This window comes from Lithobates pipiens, unplaced genomic scaffold, assembly GCF_037356315.1.
Source record: "Lithobates pipiens isolate NorthernLeopardFrog02 unplaced genomic scaffold, aLitPip1_a1.2 Scaffold_54, whole genome shotgun sequence".
Taxonomy (NCBI): domain Eukaryota; kingdom Metazoa; phylum Chordata; class Amphibia; order Anura; family Ranidae; genus Lithobates; species Lithobates pipiens.
In genome coordinates this window covers 3,215,608-3,235,988 of record NW_027507876.1, presented here as the reverse complement: position 1 = coordinate 3,235,988, position 20,381 = coordinate 3,215,608, and the positions used below count along the sequence as shown (strand labels likewise).

At 41.4% G+C, this 20,381-nt stretch overlaps 1 protein-coding gene across 6 annotated transcripts in view; it reads right to left on the bottom strand.

Moving 5' to 3' along the window:
- The window catches only part of CADM3 (cell adhesion molecule 3), a 613,828-nt gene that overhangs the window by 15,527 nt on the left and 577,920 nt on the right, over window positions 1-20,381 (bottom strand). For 4 of the 6 annotated variants that reach the window (XM_077467378.1, XM_077467381.1, XM_077467380.1 and 1 more), the window contains 2 exons: window positions 12,252-12,272; window positions 357-482 (listed from right to left, as the gene is read on the bottom strand). The exons of 1 other annotated variant lie outside the window; for it this stretch is intronic. In XM_077467378.1, the coding sequence (XP_077323504.1) occupies window positions 357-482; window positions 12,252-12,272 (147 nt within the window). The remainder of the gene's footprint in view (window positions 1-356; window positions 483-12,251; window positions 12,273-20,381) is intronic. One more of the 6 variants, XM_077467379.1, reaches the window with a different exon arrangement.

Here is a 20,381-nt window from a genome sequence, read left to right as displayed (position 1 = left end):
GGTAGAAGACAGGAGTGAGTACCTGTCAAAAACAGGTGCCTGCCCCCCCCCAAAAAAATTATAAAAAAAGAAAGAAGAGGAGAGGGTGAAGGGCATAAAGCAGAAGCTGCTTTAATGGCAGAATCAGCAGATATAATTTTTTTGAAAGCTGCACTTTTGAAATAATTAAATATGACTTTTGAAATGACGTTAACATTTTTAATCTTAGAGGAGACTTAAGAGTTTGGGCTTACATCTACTTTACACTTTACATCTTTACATCTACTTTACATCTACTTTAGGCAGGTCTCATTTATACCTCCAATGACCCTGATGATTTGGACTGACAAGATGGAGAGGTCTAGGATGGATCTTACCTTTGTGTCTGATCAAGTAGCGTGCCAAGACAATGAGCAGACAGAACAGCAGAAAGGCAATCACGGCTACCACTCCTCCAACGACAGCGTGGTCCAGGCCTGAATGGGTGGGATAGGGGCTGGGGTCTGGTGGCATGGAGGAAAGAGGAGAAAAGGAACGGGAAGGAAACAACCACAAATGGGACAAAAGGTGGGAGTTGGAAGGTAAAGGAAGAAAAAGAAAAAAAAAAGAAGTGAAAATACAGAATAGAAGGAGAACAATTGTCCAGAAGGAAACTGCTGTAACCCACACAGTATAAAGGACCTTGCAGAAAATAAAACCTTAATTATAAGAAGCTATGCACACAGATAAGGCATGTAATATATGGATCTGCAGGGAAGCAAGTGAGTGGGTCTTACATGCAGCTGTGAGGAAACAGAAAGTTCATGCAAGAACAATGACAGACCACTGTGGGAGGCTCCTATATCTCTTGACACTGTTAATAGAACATGATGTCAGTGTTAAAGGACAAGACGGTAGAACACTTCTCTTGTCTAAATGTAATTTTCAAAATCATTCTTATTGTTAAAGTGTATCCCAAGACACACCTTTTTTTTTCCAGTTTTGGACAGACTAGGGAAAAATTTGAGACCTTTCCTGCTTTGTCCATTTAGAGATTTCCCTCAACCTCCTGTTCTGGTGACAACGTTGTCACTGCAGTAGGACGTGAGAAATCGTGAGAGACTCAGACAGCAGTGGAAAGCTTGCTCTATTGATAGAACATGTTTTTATTGCCACTATGCTCTTTTAAAGAACGTTCCCCTCATTTCTGGTGACAATGTTGTCAGGGGGACAGGAGGTATGGGAAATTCTCCGAAAAGGTGCCGCAGACACAAAAAGGAAACAAAAAAACTGGCAGGAACTCGAACTGTCCAAGCTAGTCTGGGCTAGATATAAACTTTAAAGGCTAAGTTCACCAGTCCGAAAAAAGTTCCATGTATTATTGGGTCTTCAGTAGATTAAAAATAATTGTGCAGGTTTTAAGGGTATACCTGTAGGCCACGTATGGCCTCTCATAAGACTTTAAGAAAACCTCCAATGTGAGCAACTGTCCCAGTTCTGCTTAGAGGCCAAGGCGTGCTGCACATTGGGTAGGGACCCCCAGCACTGCAGGAATGTGCACTCTCACATTTTATTTTCTGTCCCGCAGCTTAGCATAGCCGCAGCTTCGAGAGAGCTCATTGCGCACATGCAGAATTTGAATCCATCATTGTGCTCATTCGTGCATTGCCAGAAGCGTTTTCCTAACATACAACACGTCCTGGCATCTAGATAAGATAGGTAGGATTGTTTACACTGCACGTTTTTTTTTTAAAGGCTTGGGAGAGGACATGCACAGTGTACAGGTATAACATTTTAGGAAGAAGTACTTTCACTTCCATTTTTAATAACGTCTTTTGTTCTATTTTGTCCGATCTTATGTACTGTCTAAGGCTAGCTGTGAGGTTAGACTGAGCACCTCTCCTCCCTCCTTGGCCGTCCGACAACTAGCAAGCAGATGGCTGTTTTGACAGACACCCCTTTTTTCTTCTCCAAGCATTCACCCGCTTGCCTGGAGCATTTTAGCTGACAAGCTCATCCTTAAACCCCTGAATTCCTCATTCCTCTTGGGGCAAGTGCTGGAAGATGGGGATAAGTGTCATCTGTCAAAGCAACTGTCTACTTGCTAGCTGCATTGACGGATGGCTAGGAGGAGTGCTCTGTAGACAGCACATAGGAAGGTAGAACAAAGTACTACATGTACTATGTCCCCTGGGGAACAGAACTCCTTAAAGAGGAGCACCAGTCTTCCCCCAAAAAATTTAAACTCTGCAGCTACATATACTGTAGCTGCTGACTTTTAATATAAGGACACTTACTTGCCCCAGGATCCAGCACTGTCCTCACCTGAGATGATTCTTCAATCGGCTTTGGATCCAGGAGCCAGCATCTTAACACTAAGGGGAAGTGTAGCTTCAAAGCCAACTTCCCACTGTGCATGTGTGAGCCGAGAAGCACTTTGTAAATGGTCATGCAGTCTTCTCGGACCTGCGAACTTCCACTCCGATCTGACCGGACGTGGGGAAGTGGGTACCTGTCTAAACCAGGTACCCGCTCCTCCCCAAAAAACTGAGGTGCCAATGTTAAGGAGAAGAGAGGGGAGCGTCTAAGGCAGTCTTTAGAATTCCAATGTGCCCCCACACAACAAACGTTGGTGCACGTGACAGATTCATGTACCTGTTGAAGACAGGTGCAGACTAGCGTTGCAGCTTCCCCATCAGGCTCTGCCCATTCAGCGTCCTTAACAACCAGTGACAGGAAGAGGGAATCAGCAACAAATCTGCCGCTCTGCTACACTGTGAACAAGGACAGGCACTCTTACTGTCTCTGTATGCCAGCTTACTCTAAATCCTAATTGCCACCAATTTCACTATCAATGAACTGGAGGTAATTTATTTTTTTAACCGGTGCAATAATAGGCCAAATTATAAAAGTGGCCATATTAAGAACTACCTTTGGTCCCCACATGGGGCCAATTCCATTTTTATCAGCATCTGGGAGCTGATCGGAGCAGAGCAGGCTGATGACACATTCATGCTCTATGGGCAGTTGGTAGTAAACGGACTTTGCTATCCATTTACACCTGGCTACCTTTGATCCACTCTGCCTAAACTGAAAAGGATGGCATCCTCCCCAGTTTTTTTTAGCAGACCCAAAGTTAGGCGGGTATGTGTGGACACAAGTCCATTTACACCTGTCACCTCACCATAGGGATAAATAGACCTTCCAATTAGGTCTCCTTGAAAAACCAACAGGCGGACCTCTTTGAAACATCCATGTGAAAGGGGTTGCAATCTGCTGCACGTGTCCGGCGCAAGCCATTTTAAAACTTGCGGACCAGATGTTGTTTGACGATGGCAAGTTGGCTTCCCTGCGCGAATCGCAGTAGCTGTACAGCGGGTGCTTTAAGGGGAGAAGGGGGCGTGCACAAGGGTGCCATGTGAGGTAGGAGCTACTGTGCGTGCCCGGCAGCCACAATGTCTGCCAGAAACCCGCGTTCGCTCCTGACAGAGACAGAACAAAGCAATCTGTCATCTCCTTCAGGCAGTCCCATCCTCCCACAGTTAGAAACACTCCCTAGGGAACACATTTAACTCCTTGTAAACACACAGATCCTGGTTCTTTCAGGGGGGAGGAGACAAATTGTGTGGTCATACAATGTATGAATACCGATCTATCTCTCCTCATAGACAGTCCCATTCCCCACAGTTAGAAACACACACAGGAAACACAGTTCACTGCTAGTGTTAACCCCTTCCCTGTCAGTGACATTTACACAGTAATCAGTGCATATTTATATCACTGATCGCTGTATTAATGTCTCTGGTCCCAGAAAAGTGTCAAAAGTGTCCGCCGCAATGTCGCAGTCCAGCTCAGTTAAAGCGACGCATTGCCATATCGCAAAAAATGGCCTGGTCAGGAAATGAGTAAATCCTTCCGAGGCTGAAGTGGTTAAAGGGCCAGATTGCCAAAGAAAAGTTGTTAGAGATTTATTTAACTCCTTCCTGGAAAAGTGAACTTAGCCTATAAGTGCTAATTTTTAGGTACACTGACCCATAGCAGCCAATAAAAATAGACCTTGCACTTGTTTGAATTCTGATAGTACAAAGGACAAAGCAAGGGCTTGTGTAGATGGGACAATGCAGCATGCTTTCAGATGCATTAGGTTCCTTCACAGGGAAATTTGACCTCCTTATGAATTGCATCAAGTTGCTTCAAGCTGCTTTTACATTCCAATTTACTTATACGTGGAGAAAAGCAATTCTGACATAAACAAAAGACTATATAGCTGTAGAGAATGATATGGGTGATTTGAAATGATATAGCTGGCTTTTATTTGTCAAAGGAAACGTGACTGTGACACTATTCATGGCAAACCCATTGGTGGTTGACAGCGCTTACCAGCTGCGTCATGGTACAAGTCTGCAGGTATTGGCCATTGTCCCTCTTATATCAACTAGTATACAGACTGAAGACCGTGGCAATAATAATCTGCTTACGTAGAAGTAGTAACAGTTTGGGAGGACACCCTCCGGCCAGCCAACGCTACATCCAACTCAATAATTTATCAAGCATTAATATAGGGGCTGATTTACTAAAGGCAAGTAGGCTATTCACGTTGGAAGTGAATTTACCCAATACCTTTGTAAATGTGGTGAATCTCTGTTGACTTGAATCTCTGTAGACTTCATTCAATCACGTGCAAGAAAAATATGATTTTTTTTTAAAAAATGTTCCTTGGGTATTTGTTGCAAAGTGAATTTGTTGCAAAGTGAATTTTACACCACATTCACTAAGGGAAAATTCCCTTCCAATATTAAGAATCTATTATATGTATAGTATATATAGTGGAAATTACATCCTTTTAAGCTAACCAAACAAGTTTTGAAAAAAATCATAAGGCATCATCATATGTGAGCATGCCAAACTACAAACAGATGCCAGCCTGGCTGGATCATCTCTGCATATGCCTGTTTATCATCTACAATAATAATATTTTAAAAAAAAGAACAATCCTGTAAGGAAGGAAAAACAATCATAACCTACAAAAACAAAAATAAATCTTTATTAGGATTTGAATAAAATGTATTATAGATCCATTAGACCTGTTTTTGTTTATGGGATATAAGTTTGGGAGTCTGGTCCCCAACCAGAACCCAAAAGAAAGGGGGAGCATGTGGACTATCATGGTACAGGTAAAGTATGTAGGCAAACAAATATATATATACACCAAACATAAAAAAGATTTATTAATACACAGACAACAACATAGATATCTAAAATTACAGATGGTATAGTATTTCAACTAGTTTCGCTGTAAACAGCTTTATCAGGAAATACAGTAAAATGGATCACTATCCTGGAGTCTTCACCTCTTCACAATGGTTTGGTCTGTTTCTGTAAATTTTTTTGTCCATTTAGCATATTTTATTCATTCTACTCCGACATCGGCCTCCTGTTCTTTGTGTGTTTTCCTCCCCCAGCCACCGCAGGGGGCTCTGCTGGCTGGCCCTTGGGCCCGGATTGGCGTTTGATAGGGGGTAAACATCCCACTACGGTAAACATTTTACCTGTGTTTCCCCATGTTACAATGTTCTCTAAAAAAAAACGTGTGTTTGTTTTATCATGTAATATTTATATCTTTTCAGATGCACCTACTGTATTTCATGATGAAGCTGTTTTCAGCGAAACTAGTTGAAATACTATGCCATCTGTAATTTTAGGTATCTATGTTGTTGTCTGTGTATTAATAAACCTTTTTTATGTTTGGTGTATATATATTTGTTTGCCTATATACTTTACCTGTACTGTGATAGTCCACATGCTCCCCCTTTCTTTTGGGTTCTGGTTGATGGCCAGACGCCCAAACTTCTATCCCATTTAACTTGGATGATGGTACGCTCGGTATTATTTTGTTTATTGTGAATTTCTCACTGGGAGGCCACAGAATTATCTGTTTTTGTTTATGTCTTAGTTCTCTATCACCTTCTTATATTATTTAAAATGGTTGTAAATCACTGGTGCTTAAAAAAAAGAAAAATTTTTTTCCTGCAAGGCAATGTCATCATGTACTAGTATGCATTGCATACCAGCACATTATAAGAAACTTACCTTATAACGAAGCGCTCCTGTGCCACAATGTTAACGCTGAGACAACTGACATCTTCCCCCTTCTTCCTTCCGGGTTTGCGGCCTCTAGCACGTGCGCAGAAGCCACCATTTTTGGCACGTGCTTTGAAGGTCCAGCACCATAAGCCAAACCTTTAGAGCGCATGCGCCGATAGGCTTACCTGTAGGTACAAGTGGTAGTAGAAGAGTTTACTACCACTTTAAAGTGGCTGTAAACCTCAGACATGAAATATGAACAAAGCATATAGCTCTATAATGTGTACATGTCTTAATCCAGAGCACTAGGCATCATTTTTGTGTCCTTCTTTGCTCAGTTTTCCTGACGCTAAGAAAAAAATGGTGATGGGGGAGCCCCAGCACACAACCTGTGATTGACAGCCTCAGCTATGTTCCTGTGTGCTGTGTGAGCGTGTGATCAGCTCTTAGCTCTCCTCACTGAGCTCTGCAGAGTAGAACTTTAACTCCCTGCCCTCTACATTCTGAAAGCTCAAAAAAGCTTTAGACAATTTTACACTTTGAACAGATGTAGAGAAGAGAAGACTGCAGATAGGTAAGTACAACATCTGTAAGAGAATTTGTGATTAGCCTCAGGTGTACCACCTGAGGCTAATCACTTCTCAGAATGTATGCAAGGGTTTACAACCACTTTAAGACCACATACACACTATTAGATTTTTTACAGATTTTTTTGTCTTAAGATTTACCAAAACCATGTAGTAGAAGGGTCTGCCTGATTGCATACAAATTGAAACTCTAAGCTCTTGTAAACAAGGTTGGAGATTCCGACGGAATGTGTCCGATCGGACCGTTTTGTCGGATATTCCGACTCTGTGTGGTCTGCAGCGCACTGTTTGCGTCGGAGTATCCGACGGACCAACTTTTCCAACTTGCCGGTAAAATTTTCAGACAAAATGCTCCGATCGGACATACTCCGATCATGTCTAGAGAATTCCGATCAGACAAAGTGCCACGCATGCTCAGATCAAATTCCTACACCAAAGCTATTGGCTACTAGTGTGAACATAGTCCCGTTGTAACGAAATAACGTAATCACGTCGGATTTTCCGACAACTTTGTCCGACCGTGTGTATGCAACAGTTTCGGACAAAATCCATCGGACAAAATGCGACGGATTTGGTTGTCAGAATCTCCGGTCGTGTGTACGAGGGCTTAAGGTTTTACCTCATATTATATGGTTTTGGTAAATCTGAGGACAAAAATAGGCAGAAAATGTAATAGTGTGTATATGGGCTTATGCCCTGTACATACAGTTGGACTCTACGACGGAAAATGTGCGATCGCATTGTGTTGTCGGAAATTCCAATCGTGTGTGGGCTCCATCTGACTTTTTTCCATCGGAATTTCCAACACACAAAGTTTGAGATCTGGATATAAAATTTTCCGACAACAAGATCCGATCGTTTAAATTCTGATCGTGTGTAGACAATTCCGACGCACAAAGTGTCACACATGCTCAGAATAAATTACGAGATGAAAGCTATTGGCTACTGGCCCATCGTACGTGTTGTACGTCACCTCGTTCTGAACGATCGGATTTTCCAACAACTTTGTGCAACCGTGTGTATGCAAGACAAGTTTGGGGCAAAATCCGTCGGAAAAATATTAGATGGATCTTGACGTCGGAATGTCCGACCGTGTTTACAGGGCTTTAGGCACAACATTGATATTCTTGTAATAGTGAAACAGTGAAGTTTAGATGTGAGCATTTTCACACCATAAATTGTGTGAAGATTTACATCAATTATCCAATCATGTGCAGATGAAAAAAATTAAACAGAGATTTTCTTTTTACATGATTAGATATGAAGTGGATCTTCACACATTTTATTGTATTAACATTTTCAAATCAGTTTTTTGATTAGCCTTAGAGTGTGCATATTCTATGAAATTTCTTCTCAGTGGTAGTTCGCTTTGTTGTTCCCTAAAATAATACTTGTGTCCTGCAATATGTTCTTTTACCTTCTGGTTTCTCCCATGTATACTATAAGGCCAAAAGTTGGAGGACACCTGACCACCACACCTATATGAACTTGTTGGACATTGAATTCCAAAACCATGGACATTAATATGGAGTTGGCCCCCAATAGCAACAATAGTCTCCACTCTTCTGGGACAGCTTTCCTCAAGATTTTGAAGTTTCTGAGAATTTGTACCCATTGAGCCAAAAGGACATTTGTGAGGTCAGATATTGATGTTGGATGAGAAGATGGGTCTCACAACTGGTGTTGTGGTTCATTCCTAAAGTATTTATTAGGGTTGAATTTCTCAAACTCATAGAACCGTACCTTTATGGAGCTGGCCTTGTGCACTGGGGCATAGTCATGCTGGAACAGAAAAGGTTTTCCCCCAAACTGTTGCAACAAGGTTGGAAGCTCACAGTGGTCAGTTGTCTAAAGAAAATTCTTTGTATGATGAAGCAACAATACCTTTCACTGGAAACACCACGTAATAACTCTATCCCCAATATTTTGCTATAATAATGCTTGATATATTATAGTGATTTAGATGTAGTTTTGGATTGATGATGGGCTTCTCTGGACAAAACTGTTGCCACTTGTCGCTACATCTTTGTAACTATTTAATATATTCTTCAAGACTGCTGAAATCTTCTGTCTGTATATTTGCTTGTATTTGAGATATGATGAGGCAAGATATATATATATATATACTGCTGTGCTCATACATTTACATACCCTGGCAGAATTTATGATTTCTTGCCCATTTTTCAGAGAATATGAATGATAACACAAACATTTCTTTCACTCGTGGTTAGTGTTCGGCTGAAGCCATTTATTATCAATCAACTGTGTTTACTCTTTTTAAATCATAATGGCAACAGAAACTACTGAAATGACTCTGATCAAAAGTTTACGTATCCTGGTGATTTTGGTCTGATAACATGCACACAAGTTGACACAAAGGGGTATGAATGGCTATTAAAGGTAACCATCCTAACCTGTGATGTGTTTGCTTGTAATTAGTGTGTGTGTGTATAAAAGGTCAATGAGTTTCTGGACTCCTGACAGACCCTTGCATCTTTTATCCAGTGCTGCACTGACGTTTCTGGATTATGAGTCATGGGGAAAGCAAAAGAACTGTCAAAGGATCTGCGGGAAAAGATAGTTGAACTGTAAAAAACAGGAAAGGGATATAAAAAGATATCCAAGGAATTGAGAATGCCAATCAGCAGTATTCAAACTCTAATTGAGAAGTGGGAAATAAGGGGTTCTGTTGAAACCAAACCATGGGCAGGTAGACAAACTAAAATTTCAGCCACAACTGGCAAGAAAATTGTTTCAGGATGCAAAGAAAAACCCACAACTTTAGGTGAAATGCAGGACTCTCTAAAAACATGTGGTGTAGCTGTTTCAAGATGCACAATAAGGAGGCACTTGAAGAAAGATGGACTGCATGGTAGAGTCGACAGAAGAAAGCCATTACTATGCAAATGCCACAAAGTATCCCTTAGTGTGTGGCCCTTAAAATACGCCAAACAGCAGAGAGACAAGCTTCAAACCACCTTGCACAAAGTCATTTGGAGTGATGAGATCAAAATTTAGCTTTTTGGCCACAACCATAAATGCTACATTTGGAGTCAACGAGGCCTATGATGAAAGGTATACCATTCCTACTGTGAAACACAGAGGTGAATTGCTGATGTTTTGGGGATGTGTGAGCTACAAAGGCACAGGAAATTTGGTCAAAATTGGTGGCAAGATAAATGCAGTATGTTATCAAAAAATACTGGAGCAACATTTGCATTCATCAGCCAAGAAGCTGCACATGGGACGTACTTGGACATTTCAACATGACAACGATCCAAAACACAAGGCCAAGTCAACCTGTCATTGGCTACAGCAGAATAAAGTGAAGGTTCTGGAGTGGCAATCTCAGTCTTCTGATCTCAATATCATCGAGCCACTCTGGGGAGATCTCAAACGTGCCGTTAATGAAAGACAGCCCAAGAATTGACAGGAACTGGAGGCCTTTTGCCAAGAGGAATGGACAGCTTCACCATCTGAGAAGATAAAGAGCCTCATCTACAAATACCACAAAAGACATTCATCAAACATTCATTGATGTTAAAGAGGGCAATACACGGTATTAAGAACTGGGGTATGTAAACTTTTGATCAGGGTAATTTGGGTAGTTTCTGTTATCATTATGATTTAAAAAGAGTAAACAGAGTTGATTAATAACAAATGGCTTCAGCCAAACACTAACCATGAGTGAAAGAAAAGTTTTTCTGTTATCATTCATATTTTTGGAAAAATGGCCAAGAAATCAAATTCTGCCAGGATATGTAAACTTATAAGCACAACTATATATAATATATTGTATATAGTATATGTATTATGGCATGACTATATTTAAAGTAAGCCCATAACTTTAAACCTTTGATGAAGTCAATAGAAGAAACACATTAGGGAGGATGGAAGTGATGTCAGGGCACCACCAGAAGTGATGCAAAGTTACTACATGAGGACTGGAGGGAGGGTGATGCTATTTATGTGTGCTATCTATATTTTGCATGTGAGTAGTTTTTAATGTACTAGAATAAACTCCTTTTATTGAATGGAATTACACTATGTGGAGCATTTTTGTGTTCATGGAGTTAATTAAGAGAAAGGTGGAGACAAAATAAGCTTGTTCACTGAGGAACAGCTGGATGGATGTGCATTTGCCGATCATTTGTTTGAGAGACAAATCCATCTGGTGAGTGAAACGGAGTGCCTGGGAGCGGATACACTACACAGTCACAGGAGGGTGACCATTAAACCAGTTGTTTGGTTTACCTGTTCTTCAAGGAAGGTAAAATTCAACACATAAAACTAACATGAAGACATGAAAGAAGACACCAAGCAGAGTTGCACACATTTCTGTTCATCTCTCAAGGTGCTCAAATGGGACCTTGTGGTGCTCAGAACAAAAATATGGACTTCCATCTTTGAAGTCTTGACTCTACTCACCACTCATTATACATCTTCCTATTGACCAGGGAGGCACAGTTTCAGGATGCAGGGAACGGTGGTAACGTCTATAGCCTGATGTTAGTTTAATTTGTTGAGAATTACTACTTAGCTTTACTTTAAAGCAAATGCCCCTGCAGACCTACTTCTAAAAATGCTAGGCTGAGTCTGGGTTATCTATGCTAGAGAATTTTTATGCTGCGTAAACAAGACCGGACTTTCCGGCAAACTAGGTCTGACGGACTTTCAGCGGAGTTCCGACTGACTTTCCAAACGAACAGACTTGGCAACACACGAATGGACTAAGTCTCTTCGAAAGTCCGTTCATTTTGAACGTGATGACGTAAGACAGGACTAATAAAGGCAGTTCAATAGCCAGTAGCCACTTATTTGGACCGTCAGACCAGCATACAGACGGACGGTTTTCCCAATAGAAATTGAGTCCGTTGGACAGATTTGAAATATGTTCTATTTCTAGGTCCGTCAGATTTTTTTAATGACAAAAGATTGGATTAGCCCACACACGATCGGATTGTCCAATGGACAGATTCCGTTGGACCTAGTCTGCCGGAAAATTCCAGTCGTGTGTATGCGGCATTAGACAACCACTGCTATACACTCCTTCTAAAAATAAGGCTAGTCGCATTGATGTTAGATTATTGGCTTCGGTATTTTGCAAGTTACTGCCCAGGAACAAGCATGCAGCAACTGAGGGTTTGATCTCTTGAATTGCATGCTTGTTTAAGGTAAAAGTGTTAGAAAGGATTAAAGCCAATGGATCAGGCTTGCATCCAGGGAGATTCTTAGAAGGAGCCTAGGAGGCTAATTTTAAAGGGATTTCCCAGATTATATTAGTTGTGACCCCTACCTCAGTCTACTGGATTTAATAACATAAGGACAACAAACATATCTGCATGTACACACACACAAATAAGGAGGTGTAAAATGTCTACAAGGGGAAGGAACAATTTAGTTCTACAACAATGAAGCTGCAAAAAAAAAAAAAGAACATTCCCTTTAATTTATAATTTCAGAAACACATACACAGAACAGCACAACAGGACCCAACACATATTTTAGTCCTGAACTAATTGCCAGCTAGTGAGACACCTTAGATGAAAATAAATGATTGGCATCTATGAGTTACATGCATAGCTACTGGCATACACAGGGCAACTAGTAAGTGGCGGATACCTTGATTAAATGTCTGTGAGTCTGCAGGTGGGAGAGGATGTCAGTGTGGTTGACGTCAGACAGTGGGCAGAAAAATGAAGGTGACAAAATGGAGGTAGCATAGGGAGGGAAAACGAGACACGGTAAAATTACAGGCAATGGATCAGCAGCGAATGACAAATGGACAGCAGCCATTACCAACACAAACATAACATGGCTATAGTAGCATACATTACAACTTAACATCTAGTACAGAGGCTTCTATAGAAGGAGACCTCCAGTACAAATAAACTTTTTACAGCACTGGTTAAAAGTGCCTACCAATGTTTTGAAAGCTATCAAAATAAAACTGATTTCATTATATTCCTCTGGAGTTCTTCTTTAATGCATGATAACTTTTACGAATAATAAACCACCATAACATAAATCATCAAATTAAGACACAACAGACAAAAACATAATGTTTATATCAATAACAACGTATAGTCATTTTCCTAAAAGAAATAGCTGTTGGAAGCTTTTTGTGTTTGCAAGTCGAGAACAAAAATGACTCTCGACCAGCCATTGTTACACAAATTGAGGGCCTTTGAACCGGTCTATCAAAATGGCCGACCTCTTGTTCCCCTCTGAGTAGATGTTTCCATGGAGACGACAGTTGGCAAAACCATTTTCTGGGTCTTTGTTCTAGACCTCGACAAAGGCTTCAAAGACCGTGCAAGGTACATATAAAGCACGGCTCATTTCATTTTAGATTTTAATTTATTTGCGGCGGGTGTTTTCATCTGCCTTTCTCCCTCCAGTTGACAAACAACAAGGAAGTCAATAGAGATGGCAGAGCGGAGAGTGCTAGCGGAAGGAGTTAACACAATTTCTCCTCTGGCACACACATTTATGAATGAGAAATCAACAAGACACAAGCTTTTGAATAGGTGTGTTCAATTACATTAGAAATTCACTTTTTTTTCTTAAATGTATGCAGTTATAAATAGAAATATACTTCGCTCCCACGTAATCCATGTATTTGTGCGCAGCGGGGAGTCAGAAAAGCTGATAAGACTCAAGAACCTTTTTATATAAAAGCTGTGAAGTTTAAGCAAGTGCTGAGTAAAAATGAGCCATTGTTAAATTGAGTTACAAAAGGAGGAAAAGCAGATTTGTGTAAATGATTATAGACAAACTAGGCAATACTATACAAAAATAAGGATGGCTCTGGCACACCCGTCCTGGTCGGTAGACCTTCCACCCTTGTATTCCATAAGCCTATGAAACCTTGTGGGACTCTGTATTTTAGCTTTAACATAAAATAAATGGGATAATTCCTATTGAAGACTAAGCTCCGTCTATTTGATTCACATGCTTTCCAAGGGCGCAATAATGGAGCTGGAGCCCTATGGCTTACTTGAATCCTATGGCTTACTTAAATGATAGAACTTAGTTTTCTATAGGAATTACCCATTTTACTGTCTATTTGATTCACATGCTTTCGAAGGGTGAACGAATGGTGTGGAGCCTTAAGGTTTTCTTGAATAATAGTTTTGTATTGTTATTTTCATCCAACAGTATAATGGTAGTGGGATTGGGAGGATATGAATACCAGGTTGGCAACCTCAGCACACCAAGAGATTTCCACAATCATCTTGGATTGTTGGCTTGGGGTGGAATTTGGATAGATCTAGAACTGGAGTGCCAAATCAAAATATTTGAGTAAAAATACATTTTATTATTCCAAACATAAATGGAACCTAAAAACCAACACATTTCAAGGGCTAAGCTCTGCAGTCTTCATCAGGGCTGAAATGTAACATAAAAGATGACTTAATAATTATTAGCTATTTTTAATGTTATGTTTCTGCTCTGAAGAAGAGGGCTAGTCCTCAAAATTATGTTTAGAATAAACCTAGTTTTTTGGATTTAAACATAATGATCTAGTGCTTCATTTTAAGATCTGTCCTGTGTTGACTCACATGACTCTTGACCCTGTTGGATAATTGCCCTTTTTTCTGTTTATATATGGCTATTAGTGGTCTGGGATGAACGTTTAATTGCAGTTGTAATACCCACTGATATATAGGCCCTAAAGCGGTGGTCTCCAAACTGTTATTCTTTGCTTGCCATTATCCAGCCCTGGGGGCACTATATCTCCCACTGATACAAGTCACTATTCCTCTCACTGACAGCAACGATAGGGTACTCTTTCTCCCACTGAAACCAACAATGAGGCAATCTTCCTTTCACTGACACCAATGATGGGGCACTATTTCTCCCACTGATACAAGGAACTATTCCTCAAACTGACAGCGATTTGGACTTTTTCTCCCACAGACACCAGCAATGAGGCCCTATTCCTCCCATTGATACCAATGATGAGGTACTATTGCTCCCACTAATACCAAACATGGGGTACTATTCATCCCACTAATACCAACAATGGGGCATTATTCCTCCCACTGATACCAAAAATGGGGAACTAGTCCTTCCACTAATACCAATGATGGGGCATTGGTTATATTCACTGACATTGGCCCATTTTCTACTCCCACTGGGCAAATTCCAGCCCCCCTAAAGTCTGAAGGACAGTAAAATGGCCCTTTGTTTGGGAAGATTTGAGACTCCTGTCCTAAAGAAATTAAACCTATGCTTGACAAATATGGACTATTTACATAGGTGATGGCCAACCTTAGGTAACTGAGGGACTTAAAAAGAACCAGCCAGTAATTGGTTTGTTCAAAGATTTGAATACATATTAAGTGTGTGGGCTTACTTAAAGCTTAGCTTCAGGCAAACAACTTAATACACAGTTGAAATACCAATTTGGAAGCTGTTTTACCTGTCAATAGATTGTAATTTTGTTCATCCAGTCCTGAGATGTACTTAGCCCACCCAAGTAGCAGAGCCAAACTAGTGGCCTGACCTTTCTCCGCTAAAGTTAAATAATGCAGCTTGGTGACCTACCTGCCTTCAGTCTATGAGTGACTAAAAAAGCAGCAGAAGATTTATGAGGTCATCTTTCCTCTTGTCAATACATGTATACTACAGCATAATTGACGGGATCCTAGTTTTGCGGTCTCCTCTCCCAATCCTAATGTAGCCTCCATTAATGGCACATGGTACACGATGTCTGTTCTTCCTGTGTGTGGGCTTCCTTAAATTAGATCTCAACCCCAAGTGAATGCCATTTTGTTTGCTTAAGGACCATGCATCAAACATTTTTCTTTATATAAAATACTGAATCTTAGTCCTGCTAATCTTCTCTAATTTCTTTTAGCCACTTACTGTCTGCATACACTTACCCCACCATCAGAAGCTCAATTGGGAGACAGTTGTCACCCCAAAATAGCAAATGCTACCACAAGAATTTTAGGGCAGGATTAACGGGTATTCTTTTAATATATAAAAAAAAAATTAAAACATTTGAAATGAACTTTGAAATATGAGATTTTTGTGATTATGTCGAGATCCACTTTATAAAATGTTCACCATGTAAAGCAAACATTTCTTGATACCAGTTAATCCTGGTATCAAGAAAACCATGCAACGGCCTCACTGTCAGACACTGTCCCACACAGGGTTTAGGGTACCCACTTGTCTGAGGGTGCTGTAGGGCTTCAACAACAAACACCTCAGTTGCCAGAGAGTTCACACTTACTCATAGCTAGTGAACCACTCCACACGATGCAGGTGCTAATTCCATCCTGCTGCTTTTCACAACTCCTTTTAATCACAGTTTGGAGGTTCTTCCCTCCCGAAACCCTTTCAACCTCCAACATTCTGGGTCCTTAATAAGACCGTATCAGTCCACAGAGTACTGAAAGTTAGTCCTCTTCTCTCTAACTGAACTACCCAGGACCCCCCTCACCCTGCATGGGTAAGAACCATGCAGTGTGAAGTGCTGCTACTAATGCTGCCCAGCTCTGCCCTATTGTTGTGTACATATGACTCACCTACAGACTCTGTGTTTACATGTACATTCATATGTAAATAGCGGCAGCATTCATATGTAAATAGAGGTGGCCCGGCAGCATTCATATGTATATCATGCCCCCTGAGGTCATATCCACAGTAATCTCTAGCAACTAATCAACAAGAAGAAATCATGTGCTGTAACCTCTAGCAACTAACCAGGAGTGTTCTGTAACCTCTAGCAACCAGTCAGTGAGTGGTAATCATACACTGACTTCTGGCAACCAATTGCAATAGCTGCCTGATCTGATTCAGTAAACTGATTTTGAGTCTTGCTGCTATTTATTGTATGTCTCAGAGCAGGTGGAGAGCAAAACTGCATGGGGGGGGGGGGAGCCCAAGAAAAGTTTTGCCCAGGGTCCAATCAATATTAAAGATGGCCCTGCCTGGAAGCTAACTGCAATCACTGTAGGGGCAGTGCCTACTACTGTGATTTACAGCTTCTAAGGGGATCCCAAAGGTATGGAATATGCATAGTTATATTGACCCAACCTAGACCAATGCAACTCTGTAAAACAGTCCATACTGGACCAATGTAACTATGTACAGTATAACAGTCCATACCTAAACCTCATCTTTAAGGTGTAGATATAAATGTGGAGGTGTCTTCCTGGCACTCGATGGAACTGAAGAAGTTACGAAATGTCTTCAACGTTACAAAATAAGTCCAGTTGAACATGACTAGCTACTACAATGGATAGTCCTCTGCTGTGTTCTTCAGATATAGGAGTAATACGATGATGTGTAAGTGGCATGACTGCATGACTGCTTAAGGATCTATTCCATGTTGTAAGCAGATATAGTGAGATGTATCCTATGGAGTCACAGAGTTATCTCTGAAATTGAATTGCTAAACTGCAGATCATAAATGCACTAACTGGATTAAGATAACTGGGAGATATCTTAACTATGTTATACATAAGTGGGAATAGCTGAGCGCTCATCTTATCTGAAAAAAAAAAAAAAAAACAGAGCTTTAAAGATGGATGCATTTTTTGCTAAGAAAGCGGTTACCCTGGAAACAGAGAATTTTTTTTTTTTTTGGAAGTATATAGTCTACTCTGCAAGGTGAATGAACGGCAGAGATCTCTTCATGAATGAAGGGCCAGAAGATATTTGTCCATCCTCAAATGAGTCATCTGAATGCCGGAAGCTGCTGTAAAGATAGTGCAAAATAAGTACTTTGCTCTTTCCCTCTTTCATAGCAATAGAAATGAACGGCCCATTTATGTAGGGATTTTCTAAAAAGGTTAAAAAAAAAAAATCATCGCAACATTCATTAAAACCAAACTTCAGACCAGGGGCGGACTGACCATTCAGCCACTCGGGCACTGCCCCGGGGGGCCCCATCAGGGTTGCCAGCCTCCGTAAAACCAGGGACAGTATGTAAAAATCTTTTTTTTTTTTTTTTACATCTGTCTCTGAAATGTCCCTTACCGACATCCTTTTGGTCTAAAAATCCAGAGATTATAGCTGCCCCACCTCTCCAGTACCTTCTCAGATAATAGAAACATGTCTGTGTACTGTGTATACTGTGTGTGTATACTGTGTGGCCTCATAATCTCTGATTGCCTTGGGGCCCCATAATCTCCTATTACCCGGGGGCCCCATGAGTTGTCAGTCCACCCCTGCTCTAGACCCCCGTACTGGAGGACCTCACCTGGCATTCCTTTATCTTTTGCTGCAGGGCTCTAGTCCCAGGGCCCTCTTTTATCCCCACAAGGGGAAGTCTGGCCCTGTTGTCAGATTATTTATTTCAACAAAGATCTTCCTGTAGGATTATGGATGTATTTAAGGAAAAAAAATTGAGGATCTATTCATCCTGCATGTACATTTGTTCTGTGCAAACGGGGGGCAAAAGGAATAGAGTGATTCAGGGAAATGCAGTTTCTCAGGATGAAAAGCTCTGCAGTTTTTTTTATTTTTTTTTAACCACTTGCCTATTTTCATCTTTCAGCGCCGTCACACTGTGACTGGGTTTTTTATTATTTTGCTAAACAAACTAAAAAATACTTTAAAAAAAGCAATATTTTTTTATAGTTTGTTATAAAATTTTGCAAACAGGTCATTTTTCTCCTTCACTTATGTGCGCTCCGAGGCTGCACTGACAGGCACTGATACCCAGATAGGAAGCAATTGAGCTGCAAGTTTGAAAACGACTTGCTAAGCTGTTGCTAGACCCGCCAGGCTGCACAAGTTTGCTGCACGACTGCAAGTCCACATTGCGTGATTCCAGATCAACTTTCTTTGCAACCCCTGTGCAAGTCTGCTGCAAGTTCTGGTTCAGTTATGTTGTGCAATACTCCTCCCACCACAGGCGTCACTGTGACTTGCAGAACTCTTGCTGTAGACTCACCACTGCAACTTTGCTCTTGCTAGAGACTTGCCATGCATATTTCCTACAAATTGGAAAAGTGTCAACTAGAATTTGTGCTTCAAGTGTCCTGCAAGTGTACAACTTGCCAGTGAAAATGTGCAGCAAGATAACAGACTTACAATTCTACACTGCCACAAATTTGTAGCAAGTTATCTTTGCTATCTGGGTAGGCTGCACTGATGGGCACTGATAAGGTGGCACTGATGAGGAGGCACTGAAGAGGCCGCACTGATAGGCATTGGTAGGCTGTGCTGATGGGCACTGATAAGGTGGCACTGAAGAGGCTGCACTGATAGGCATTGGTAGGCTGTGCTGATGGGCACTGGTTGGCAGCACTGATGGGCACTAAGGTGGCATTGATGAGGCACTGAAGAGGCTGCACTGATAGGCATTGGTAGGCTGCGCTGATGGGCACTGATAAGGTGGCACTGATGAGGGACTGAAGAGGATGCACTGATAGGCAGTGGTAGGCTGCGCTGATGGGCACTGGTTGGCAGCACTGATGGGCACTGATAAGGTGGCACTAATGAGGAGGCACTGAATAGGCTGCACTGATAGGCACTGATAAGGTGGCACTGATAAAGAGCCACTAACGAGCCTGCATTGATAGGCTGCGCTGATGGGCATTGGTTGGAAACACTGATGGGCACTGATTGGCAGCACTGATGAGACTGCACTGATTGGCTATGATAGGCGGCACTGCTGGGCACTGGTTGGCAGCACTGATTGGCGGCACTGGTGGGCACTGTAATCAGGATACTGATAATCAGTGCCCTTATTATCACATGCTGATGTCTCTTTAACACAAGCCGTTTATTGGCGCTCTTTTTCCCTCCTCGCGATGTCTGATTGAGGAATGAAAAGCCGATAACCATCTTGTGTTTACTTCTGTTATCAGCTGTCCAAAGGACTTAGTGATCACAGAGCATACCGCCCGCGTGCGCAGGGGTGCGCGGGCAGCTCAATCACGGTAGGGCATCCATGTACGCCCTTCCAGCAAATTAAAGAGGAGCTGCAGTCTGCTCACATAAATCGTAATAAAAACATCTTTGCCATTCTGAAGCTTCCCTCCAACCACTTTGCATATTATTTTATATATACTGTGATTCTGTACTTGCCAAATATGCTGCAGAAATCTCCCTCCACGGGGGCTGGCTGCAGCCATTTTAACTGTGGACAGCTAAAGCTGCTGCCCTGTTCACTTCCTGGATTTACACAGACACACAGAGGCACACCTCCAGCTCTGTATCTCTCAATGGCCCTCTTATGACTCATCCCCCCTCCCTTCCTTCCTGGCAAACTCTCACGAGAGTGAGAAAGAGAGCTGTGCATGATGTCATTGGCTTAGGCTTTTTACCAGACAAGAAACAGGAAGTGGGTTGTATAAGGTATTTACTGGCAGAAAAAAAAAAGTTTTACTATCCAACAAGGGCAGAAGATTTAATAGATGGAAAGTTGAAAAAAAAAAATGGCTAAAGGTCAGCTTTAAGCCAACGCTGACGTCTTCTTTCAGCTAAAGCGCAGGTGGGAAGGGGTTAAATACACCCCTCTATGTAGTGAGTGACACTCGACTGTATTCCTCTGCACTACAATAACTACGTATATAAATAGTTATGTAGGGAGGACGTGGAAGAGCTGGGCCAGCACAGAGAGTTATTAGACACCTCCATAAAAGGAGAGGGCTAAGATGTGCAATGAGGGGTGGGCTATACTAGGAACATGACTCCTGGAGTAGTCAAAATTCAAAAGCACCTTGAAAGTAAATCATTTATGGAATGCTGCAAATAAGCATTTCAAATTAAATATATATATAT